This window comes from Phoenix dactylifera, chromosome 16, assembly GCF_009389715.1.
Source record: "Phoenix dactylifera cultivar Barhee BC4 chromosome 16, palm_55x_up_171113_PBpolish2nd_filt_p, whole genome shotgun sequence".
NCBI lineage: Eukaryota > Viridiplantae > Streptophyta > Magnoliopsida > Arecales > Arecaceae > Phoenix > Phoenix dactylifera.
In genome coordinates, this window is record NC_052407.1 from 6,135,067 (window position 1) to 6,147,152 (window position 12,086).

The 12,086-nt window shown below is 41.6% G+C and overlaps 1 protein-coding gene across 3 annotated transcripts in view; it reads right to left on the bottom strand.

Moving 5' to 3' along the window:
- Positions 1–7,326: 7,326 nt before the first annotated feature.
- LOC103709193 overlaps positions 7,327–12,086 on the bottom strand; it is a 46,113-nt gene continuing 41,353 nt past the window's right edge. For all 3 annotated transcript variants that reach the window (XM_039114342.1, XM_039114341.1, XM_039114343.1), the window contains exon 36: positions 7,327–7,827. In XM_039114342.1, the coding sequence (XP_038970270.1) occupies positions 7,510–7,827 (318 nt within the window). In that variant the 3' untranslated portion in view covers positions 7,327–7,509. The remainder of the gene's footprint in view (positions 7,828–12,086) is intronic.

The window sequence follows — 12,086 nt, forward strand, 5'->3', positions numbered from 1 at the left end:
CAAAATAAATTAAATAATAATATATAAATTTTATTTCAATAACTAATTTAAAATTTAAAGATTTCATATTTAATATTATTTTAGAATAATATATTAATTTAAATAAATTCTAACCTAAAATAACTTATGCTAAAGTTCAGATTAGTTCGTAAAAAACAAAAGGCCATATAATGAGCTAGAGAGCCCAATAAACAATGAATATTTTAGCTAAATTAATCAGCCAATAAATTAAATAATTATCTACAAAAAATAAGCGTATGAAATTCATCAATTTAAAACCAAATTCAGGTATCAAAAGATTGCATATGCTAAATTCATTTTTTCTCAAAATTCAGATGTCGTTCATAAATTAATTTCTTTCAAATCATGAAATTCATCTCAACAACCACGAATATGGCTGCATCAAAGTACCACCGCATAACCCCCAATGGTAGGATATCGAAATACCAACGTATAACTCCCACTAGTAAGGTATCGAAATACCGACTTACAACCCCCACTAACAAGGTATCGAAATACCGACATATAATCCCCACTGACAAGGTATCGAAATGCTGATGTACAATTCCTACTAGCAGGGTATTAAATGCCGACGCACAATCTCCACTGGTAGGGTATCGAAATGCCAACATACAACCCCCACTAATAAGGTACCGAAGTGCCGACTTACAATCCCCACTAGTGAGGTATCAAAATATAGTGTAGCTGCAAGTCCAAATCCGTTTCGATTCAAAACTTTTTTTCTCATAATATATTTAGTGTTTCAAATCGTAAGATACGATATCAAAATCAATTAAACATGATCCATATCAAAATCAGTACGGTGAATCAAGAATCATACAATATTTTAATAAAAAGTATATATAATAATAAAGCACCATGCATTAAATTTATAAATCAAGAATAATTTGATTCAAAAAATATTTATAATTTGTCGATAAATTTAGAAAAAAGGTTACATTACTTACCTTGCGAATACAATCGAACTAATAGATCCAATTAATTCTGAAAATCTTTCTAAGAGCTTAATATTCCAAAATTATATTTTTCATTAGAATTTCATCATAATTATTTAAAAAAAATGCTGATTTTTAACATCCTCATAAGCTGACCAAGCAGGAGTGCTCGGCATCTTAGTTGATCTGATCAGGTTAATTTTATTGAATCAACTCGAATTAGGGCACAGATGGTTCAATAGAGATCAGGGGTGATCAAATATAACAGTGTTTGGCAATGGACCAGAGTGGGGGATGGCACGCCACCCGACGTTCCTAGATTAGAATCATTCATGAAGGTCGATCCAAAAATCACTGAAAGGTGTACTTACGGGGTCCAACAACTAGAGAGAAAGTTTAGATAGAGAGAGAATAAGAGAGAGAAAGGAGAGAGAGAATGAGAGAATAGAACTCTCTCTTTAACAAGGAAGAGGAGGAGAGGTGGCTACTAGTGGAAGGCGGGAGGCCCAAGAAACCACGGCTAGCCAACAGATGGTCGGCGGCCAATGGTAGTAGGTTGTTGGAGGCAGAAATCATCAAAAATAGGGGGTTTTACCCATTACATCATGTAACCAACGCTTCCTAGCGGTCAAAGCCTTGGCCACGACTGCAAAGCATTGTGAGGAATCAGGCGGAGACCTTGGTGACAAGATCTGGCAGCAGCATCGGTCGAAAAGAAGGAATGAAATCGAAAAAATCCAAAAAAATAGAGCATCTGGTTCTTGACGACAATCTAACAATCATCGGCCAGAATCAAAATTTCGAATGACCACGGAAGAAGGAGAGAGAGAGAGAGGCAAATTTAAGGTTTCAGGAATTTTACTTTGCTTCTGACGACGGTTGGCAGTGATAATAGTGTCAGAAGTGGTCGACATCCGAGGAGAAAAATTGAAGAATTCTAGAGACAACGTCGATCGGAGACTTGGGCTCTCTGATGTGGTGGAAGACGGATTAGGGGGGAAGCTCTAAATAGAGCCGGAGAAGACCAGAATCCACCCTGGGTCAGATTCCGTTCGATGAGATCGAGAGGAAGAAGACTTCCATCGGGAGTTCTTTTCTCTCCAGGCACATGAGCGGCACATGATGGTTTTTTTGGCAGGCCAATTCCCTTCCAACTGGGCGAATACATTGGGTTGGTCAAATGGACTGAGCCAATTACTGGGTATCACATATTTTCTTGCTATTTTAGGGCAACATAATTGGTAAGTGGCAAACTCTACCATATGGACTGCGTAAACTCTCAAAGTCATTGCTAATTCTTCCTAATGCTTGAGTGGGTAGGCATTGGCAGAGGAGGAGTTAAACTAGCAGATTTTGCACGTGATATCTAGTGTAAACTCTAATGTAAGCACTACTTTTGTTTCAACTCTCGAGTCATTGTTAATTCTCGCATATGCTTGAGTAGAGAAGAGTTAAACTAGCATCGTCGTCCCTTGGGATGGTTAAAAAAATCTGGGGTTCCCATTAGCTCCTGTAGCATTCAGGACTGTGTCATTTCCTGGAGCCCCCCACCCTCTAGCTTTCTAAAGGTAAACTTCGACAGCTGCATCGGGAGGGACTAGCAGAGGTGCGGAATTTGTTATCAGAGACCAAGAGACTAGATTGTGATCAGTCCATCGTTGGTGCCGAGCTCAGAGCCGCATGGAAGGGCATCACCTATGCGAAGCGTGTTTTGGGTACGGACTGTATTCTCCTTAAAGGGGACTCAGCCATGGTGATCGAGTAGATTTAGGGTTGGAGGCACGTTGTCGATAGGATGTGGTTGCTCCACAACATTTGTAGTTTTTTGGGTGAGTGCACTTCCTATCGGACTACACATATCTACAGGAGGTGAACAGTGCTGCGAACTGGGTGGCATCCTATGCGGCTCATCACTCCGGATGTTTTATTTGGGGAGACCACGTGTCTATCCCTTCTCCTGTGCACTATTTTTTTTTCTAATTTTATGAGTTGCACTCACATCCGTTGTGTGTGAGTCGCCGTTGTACCAAAAAAAAAAAAAAAAAATTAAACTAGCTAATCTTGTACGTGATATCTAATGCAAATGTCACCAATTTAATTGCATCCTTTTTCACGTATTCCCTGCGCCTATAACCAATGCGGCATTGGATTGGTTCCTAATCAAATGTCTGTAAGGATTCCTAATTTAGTGTTCATACTATAAAGGTTTTCCAAATTTTCTAGATATATGAATTAATTGATTACTTGGGAATTCGTGATGATATATTCCATTAATCATGGTGTTGTTTTTGTTGTTCTTCTATCATTTTGTTTTCATATGATTTAGTATGCCAATATATCATTAATCTTACTTCCTTTTATTATTTTTTCCTTTTAAATGTTTTTGTTATCCACATTTTTTCTGAACCTTCCGTTCTTTTATTCGCGCAAATTTTCGTCTCTTGCCAATCTACCCTCGAAAACTAGAGTTGTCACAGTTTCTGTGGACCCTTGGGGTGCCATAATTTCCAAAAGCTGGGATCCCATTAGAAGAGACTGATATAGAGAGGTTCATTGATTGGGGTAGCACATACAGTCGAGTTGAAGACTCTCAGGAAAAGTTGATGGCTTCCCGGTTATCCTAGCTCCTCGCCATTTGTTTCCTCGTGCTAATCATTTTCAGATTCATTTATTAGGTTTTACTACAAATCACATATGATTAGACCTATCTATAGGGCAGGAGCGGCCTAACGTATTTAGGGACCTAAAGTCGTTTTATCTTTAAAGCCTTCCCTGCAGTGGGCCGACCTAAGACGAACTCACAGGGAGCCTTTTTTCTTTGTACTTTGTCTTTGAGGCTTTTTCTGTAGTGGGCCTTCTTTAGGCCGGAGCCTTGGGCGACCACCTAAGTCGTCTAAGGGTTGGGCCGGCCCTACATGGAAGTACGGTCTTGCAGCCCTTTGAACAGGCTTGAGTCTAGGTTTTAGGCCAGACTAAACCAAGCTTGAAGCTAGACTCATTTAATAAACAAGCCAGCATCAATATTGAGAATTAAATATGACAAAAGATACTTGACAATTGTTGTCAGTAAATGAAGGGTGCACCTGGTGGCTTAGGAGAGTGTTTGTCGGCCTCTCCGAAAGGGTGGCCTTGGGGTGCAATCTTTCCGGGTGAAGCGAGAGGCGATCATCGCCCGACACACGGTGCAGTTCATTTTTGAGCCTCAGGGATTCTGGAGTCAAGTCTTGTCTGCTAGATATGGTTGAATGAGGTCTGCGAAGATGCTCCGGCGCAGACGAACTGTCTCCTTTATGTGGCGTGAGATTGGAAGGTATCTGCCAACTACTTGGGTAAATACCAGATGACTGATCGGTAATGGAAGGAGTATCGATGTGGTGGGGGACGCATGGGTGGATGCCCTATCCCTGAATCTTTGGCCGACTATGGTTAGTACAGAGGTGGGTGACGGACTGCGAGTACGTGACCTTCTCATCCCAGGAGGAGGGGAGTGGGATGGCGATAGGTTGCGGTAGGTATTCAGAGAACCCCTTGCTGAGCGTGTTCGATTCCTCCCGGTACCAAAGTGTGGAGGATCGAACGTCGGGCTTGGCGATCATCCTATAGGATCAGAATCAGGGTGGGGGATGTCGCCCGAGCCCTGCAGCAGGATCTTGAGGTAGGTCCTGATTGTGCTTAGGTTCGGCGGCTTGGTCTACACCCGAGACTGGCACTATTCCTATAAAAGGTGGTTTGGGACCGCCTTCCAACAAAATCGGTGTTGAGTAGACGTGGGGCAAGGATACCCCCATAGTGTACGATGTGTGGGGACGACGAGACGATAGACCACGTGCTCTTTCAGTGTGCGTGGGCGAGGAGCACCTGGCGACTTTTAGTGCTACCACAGGACACTTAGGGTCTGAGGGAGTAGTTTGTACAAGTCATCAAGCATTGGTCGGGGAGCCCCCAGCAGCGCCCCGTGGCCATTGGAGCTACATGTACTGCTTATCATATCTGGCTGGCCAGGAACGCTCGGATTTTTGGTGAATGCAGCCTACCTCCATGGTTTGTGGTGGAGCGTGCACGGGTACAGATAGCAGAGCTTATTTATGGTACTTCTTCAAGTGGGCCTTTGATAGCTCGAGATATTTGGGACTTTCCTCTTGCTCAAGTAGCGTCTCGTATGGTATTCTTCACCTAAGAGCCCCTATCCTCGAGCTTTCTCGATCAATTTCAATGGATCCGTACTGGATAGAGGGAGTAGAGGTGGTGCAGTTTTGTTATCAGTGACCCATGCTCAAGGATGGTGGCGGCTAGTGGCTGTCAGCTAGAAGAAACCTTGGTTCCCAGTGCTGAGTTGCGGACTGCATGGGTGAGTCTTCGATATGCGCGATGCCTCCTGCAGGCCAGCTCTATTATTGTGGAGGGTGACTCGGTCACAATGATAGGATGGATTCAGAGAGGCCCGAACGGGATGGAGGAGATCACCCCCTGCTCCACGACATTTGGACGATGGGTAGGAATGGGCAGGTCTTCTGGGCCAAACATATATTCAGAAAGGCCAACAGGGCCACAGATTGGATGGCTGCGTACATGCCCATCCATTCCGGTGGTACTCTATGAATCCGAAAGGAAAAGCTGACTAGGGCACTCCGTGACATGTTATTTGTGAACTTTATTGAGTACGTCCGTATTCGTATAGCATGACGCACCCGCTTTAGCAAAAATAAAAAAATATATAACAAGATTGACAATATTTATTATTTTCAAAAATAATAAATATTTTTAATAAAATTTAAAAAATAAAAAATGATCATTAAGCCAAGACCATCTCAAAGCTTGAAGCCCAAGTAAGAGCTAAGCTTGGACATGGGAGGTCGGCCCACAAACTGGGCCAAGTTCGATTCTAACTAAATTTGACCTTTGGGCGGAGCCCAGCCCGGCCCATAAACAGATCTTGAAACGACATATGCACATTAGGGCAAGAATGCTGCAAATATTTCAAAAACATACCCTTTTGATTGCTGAAAATATTTTGAAAGGAGACCTTCAGATTGTTTTAGATTATTAGGCACCATTCATTTTATAGCAAAGTCCGACAGATGGCCAAAAGTAAGAGTTCCATCATGGCGCTGGGACCTTTATACTAACATTATTGCCACCAATATTGCTGCATAACCGCCAATAATTTCTCCTTCACATGGCATGAGGGGGTTGGGGTAACTCGCAGGATTTGTCACCATACATCGGACCGATTGACCATGAACTTGCCAAATCAGCATATAGTTTCAGAAAACCTTTTCATGCGTGCATTATTGGCATCCCCCGGCATTTTTCCCGTTATCACTACATCAATTCGCCAACCACACAGACTTATAATGGATTTCAAGCAAACCCGTTTCCATTGCAAGTGAGAAGCTTAGAAGGATGAATCAGATTATTCAAAGATGAAAATGATACAATGTGCCACTTAGTTCCCGATCAAACATCATGCTGGCATGACATTAGCTGATTAGAAGGGGGAAAAAAGGTAATCAATCCCTGGCCAGAGGCACCAATCCCTCCTGCTAGATCAACTGAGGACTAGCGGGGAATATGAGTAGGAAACCATTAGCATTAAATAGAAAACTAAAAGGTGAACTGAGAAAGATACAGGTGAAACAATACTACAAAACAGAGCAATCTTATGATGAAAATTCTAGTAAATATATTGTAATAAACCTCAAACTCCACCCTTTTCGATGGAAAGATTGGAGATCAGCAGCAGTCAGAAGCCTGTTCCCAAAATGGAGTGTTTATAGATTTTCTTTGGCCATAACAGTTATCTTCTGGCAGGGAAAAAGGAAAAGGTGATACGTTAACAATAATGACCATCCAGCACAACTGATCCAGCAGTCGTTTGGCGTTTGCTTTTGGTCATAAACCAGCCTATACCTTGAGCCGATCAAGTTTTTGATTAGTGATTGATAAAGTCAGAAGAGGATACTATGAACAGAACCCGATAATCAGGGTTCCTCATATTTCCTTTATTCTCCTCAACGAATTCTAAATACTGTCTGCAGTTTCAGCATTTCAATTTAACCAATCTGGATATACATTAGAAAAAGAAAAGAGGACAGAATTGTGGGCTGAAAATCGTAAAGTTAAATATCAATTACCAGAGTGAGAAACGAGATTGGCAATGGTGCTAGAGACCAATGGAAATGGAACACTGGTGTTGACAGGATTTCAAATGGCAGATATTTGCAAATGGGAAAAGAATGAAAAAACATTAGAACAAATTTTGTTTTTGGTGAAGGGTTATCTGTGATAAAAGGCCACTTATTAACAAAAGCTCTTGCCTCACAAGCAGGCGCTTCTGATTCTTTCGTTGCAGGTTTGGAAGAATCAAAGATAAAATATAAGATATGCATTCTCAAAACTGTCCTACCATAAAACCACTATTTTTATGGTAAGCTGCTCTTTCAACATTAGTGTGAAAGTTCAAATCCTTTCACCTTTTCCTCTTTATTGTTTTTGATTTCTATTCATATGCACCACATTGCCCTCCTAAAGCGAGGATAGAAACTTTGAAAGCTTATTCATTATCTTTTTGAAGAAAACTCAACAAGAATCCGCTTACAATTCGCCTTGCAATTGGATTGGGTATGTGCCGGCACAACCGCCCATCTAGGTAAGCAATCATACCTGACAAAAGAAACTTACCAACTGCCCACGTCCTACTAGGCTTTGCTTGGCTCTCATCAGAAGATGCCTCACCTCTATCTCCACCTGCTTTTACATTCCATCTGATGTTAACCAAAAATTTGTTCGCATGCTTTCGCAACATCTGAATTGCAAGGCTCACAAACAAGTGTTCGCACAACGTCAACACTGTCGGCCCAAGTTTCCACTCCTGCAGCATATTTTAGCACATGAATAATGCCAGTCAACTGCTCTTAGTCATGATAGAAATTGGACGGCTTCAAATGAAATAGGTTCAGACACCAAGTATAAATGTGAATTAGATGATTCTTGAAACTGAATTTCTATATTGCTTATAGATGAAATCTCGAGCGTTTAGTTAATCTCGTATATACTAAAGGGGTGGGTTCTAGTAGCATGTGATCTAGATTTCTTAATGATAGAACTATTATAGAAGTCTCTTGAGTGAAAAAAAGCTAAACAATGCTTCTGCTATACCTCTCAAAGATGACTTGAAAAGCGTGGTCACTTGTACTTCATGGAGAAAACTGCCAGACCTTTGGGAGACTGACAACCCTTTGCATGGTAACTAGATTTCTTAATGAGAACATGTTTAAGAAAATATAAAGCCATTAAAAAAACTACTCCATATTATGCCACCTAGATTCTTGCTACATAATTTTACCATTATTTCCTTAACAAGATTTGTCGAATCAGTACAGTGACCCGTACTGGTCGGCTATTGGTATGGTACGGTACAGGTCCATATCGTGCCATGCTAGAGTGTACCAAAAAATGGAGAGAGGAGGGGAGGAGGAGAGGGAAGAAGAGAGAGAGAGGAAGGGAGAGGAAGGAGGGAGAGAGAGAGGGAGAGGGAGGAGGGGGAGAAGATTTTACTATGACCTGACAAAGAGAGAGAGAGAGAGAGACCTTCTTGAAGTCTTACCACCGGCGATGGGGGCATGGTTTTGAGGGCGACAATCGACGAGGAGAGAGAGGGAAGCCTTATAGTGACCCAACGGAGATGCCGAGGGCAACAATCGACGAGGAAAGGGGGAGGGAAGCCATACCGCGATCCGACAAAGATGCCTTGGGCGACGATCGATGAGGAGAGGGGGAGGGAAGTCTTACGTGACCCGATGGAGATGCCAAGGGCAATAATCAATGAGAGGGGGAGGGATGCCTTACCGTGACCCGATGGAGATGTCAAGCACAATGATCGATGAGCAGGGGAGCAAAGCCTTGCGATGACCTGATAGAGAAAGGTTGGTAGGGCTGGAAATGGGCTTGGGCCAGCCTAAAGCCCAATGGGTCGGGCCTACCACGAGCTAGGCTACAGGCTACGCCCGACCAATTTTAGGCCGGATTTGGGTTAAATTATCAAGCCCATTTTTCTTTCGGACCGGGCTCGGGTATATCATTGGCCCAGCTCGAGCCTGAGCCCGAGCCTGGATGAGGCCCGATTTGGAGCCCAAATGCAGGCCTAAACACAACCCAATTCAAACATTTAGGCTCGTTTCAAAATGGGCTTAATCGAGCGATGGGTGGGTTCGCTACTTCACTAACCGCAGGGCTTCTTCTCTTATTTGGTTATTCTCCCAAACTCTCAAATCTAGATTCTTGATCGATCGACCAAATCCAATTCGGAGCCTAGGGTTCTCCTTCACCGTTCTTCACTTCTCGTCCTCGATTCCTATCATCGCCTCCGCCGCCAGCCACCAAAATTCAATCTGCTAGTCCCTCATAGCCAATCGCCGGTCGGTCTTTCCTGAAGTTTGTCCATCATCCCTGTTCGCCGGTCACCAGTGGCAGTCGTCAACCGTCCAAGCAAGGCGAAGTCATGAAAAGGAGCCCCCGGCCCCCCTATCATCGACCTACTGCAATTTCATTTAAGAGGTACCATGATCTCTCTCCTCTATCGTCGGGGCCTGGATGAACATGATGTTATACAATGGGATAATGTTGAGTCCTATTGAGCTGGCCCAATTAGGCTCGGGCCTGAGTTTTCGAAAAAAATTCAAGCTTAAGCATGACCTGAAGCTTAAAAGAAAAATTTCGAGTCAAGGTCAGGTAGGAGTGTGGCCTGCCAGGCCCGGCCCACTTCCAGCCCTAAGCCCTGGCAAGGTGGAGAGAGAGGAGAAAGTGGGCGAGAGGATGGAGAGAAAATGCGAGAGGGCGAAGAGTGGTTCTCGAACATTCTCTCAAGTGAATAACGTCATAGAGACCGATCGAGCATCTTGTATGCCTGAACTGACCCACATAGCCAAACCATCCCGGATTGGCATCGGTTCAGCTTGGTACAGGCCGAACCATTAGGTTTGGGTCAATTCGGCTTACCTTACCTCATACAAGAAATCAAAATTAGATCCTAAGGTATGTTTCGGGCATGGTGTCTCATTTTAGGCACATCTTAGAAAAATTAAAACCCGAAAAAAACAAAATAATCAGATTTCTCAAGCTCCTAAACATTTATTTCATCAAATTTAGTTAATAAACTGCATAGTGATTAGTTTAAAGTTCAGATTGGCTGCTTTTATACCTAGTTAGAGATCCTAGGAGTAACTAAAAGAATTTAAAATGGCCAAACTCATAAGGTAGGAAGATCCCTATTTCATGTTATAGTTTTTACATAAATTCAAATTTATGTTGCCCAGTTGTCATAGTAATAATTTGAAGTGGGATTCACCTATCAAAGTAGGCGCAAAAATTCATGGATGTTTAAAATATAATAAGTCAACCAAGAATTAGCCTCAAGTCATGTTTTAGGATTTTTTTGGTTGGAAATTTCCAGCATAATGCAGTGTCTTAATAAGTCGAATCAAATTAAGACGAGTCAAAATCAAAGACCAATTTGGTGAAACAAATTTGCTGACTAGGAAAAAATACAAGGTGAAACTGATTAAGAGAAAGTGCTCAAATTCCATACTGTGAATTCAGTTCACACACTCAAACTATATAAAAATTAGGAGTGCCAATGACAAAAGGGTAAGAAGAAGCAAACGAATAGAATTTCCCTAGCAAGGTGAAATACATTAAGAAAATAACTAAAATACATTGATTTAATTGACTAAAATACCTAATAAAAAATCCAACAATAAGAAAGAGATTTCTAAAGACGTCGGAATGTGTGTATAAAAAGTAAGTCACATTTTACATCCTTCCATTAATCTCAAGCCCTTCTGTCTGATCACCAAGTTTCAAATGACTATTACTTATTTGAGAGTTACTGCAGTTTACCAGCCAAAAACTGATTTTCTTCCATAACCATCAGATAAAATATAACTTCCATGTGGAGTTGTAAGTAAGCTGAGTTTAGCAAGCCAAGCCCTTCTCAGACTTGGCTCAATCTCTCACTAAGGCCTCTATAATCTTAAGGCTAGGTCTCAAAGTCAAGCGGACTAGTACAAAGCTGAACAATAAGGCATCAAGAAAGTATCTGCTCAAGGCTTCCACCACTCTGAAAATAAAGGCATCTGGTCAATAAACTGACAAAGTATTTTCCCTGCCTTATGTCTATCTTTAGAGCTTGTCATATGGTCAATAAACTGGTACATTACCACTTTAGTACAGTATAATCGGTAGTCGGCACAGTATGCACCTCTTATTGAGACAGCTTCCGACCTCTTTTTCTCATTTTTTATCATAGTACCATCCGAAATAGACAGTATGGGTCCGTGCAGTATGGTACACACCTAGTCTTGAGTGGTAGCTATCGTATAGGGCAGCTGCTTTGTTTCGACCGGTTCAACTCATATACTATACCGAATCTCACAATTATACCGGTACATTATCGGTATGGTATGGTCCGTATGGATCGGTCGGTATGGCAAACCTTAGACTCATTTAATACAACCCATAAATTATAGAAGTAGACTCGCAGTAGGACTCCTAATTGATCTAGAACTTCACTGCATCAAGAAGACTCATTTTTATAAACATATGTCACTATTAGCCCCTAACTTCTATTAAAATCAAGCAATCATAAACCTTCTGGGTCCATCAAAAATTCACCTAGAAATATATCCAAAAATACTTCTAAAAAAATCAAAACTGATTTTTTCCTTCCAAAACTACATTGTCTTGGAGAATTTATGTCATCGGTTAGATCTATTCTATTCCATATTAAGTTTCTTACCCACAACAAAAATACAGGTCATGCTTGAGTGCACAATAAAACATAAAGATTGATGTCACTGCAGCTATTAGACTGAGATCCACGATACACAGCAGATGCTGATTTATATATACCACATGCAAGTATTTATTTTGACGTTAACTAACTGACTAACTAGGACTGCCATTGCTTGACTTCGCTACTTTTAGTTACTGTTTCTGAGCTTAAGCAACAGTCTTGAACCAAGGCGTGAATATTGAGCAACTTTTATCATGCCAAATTTCGAGTAAATGCAAACTGTTTTCTAGTGATTTGAATAACTGACAACACTGTTTCCAGGTTTCACCTTTCCTATT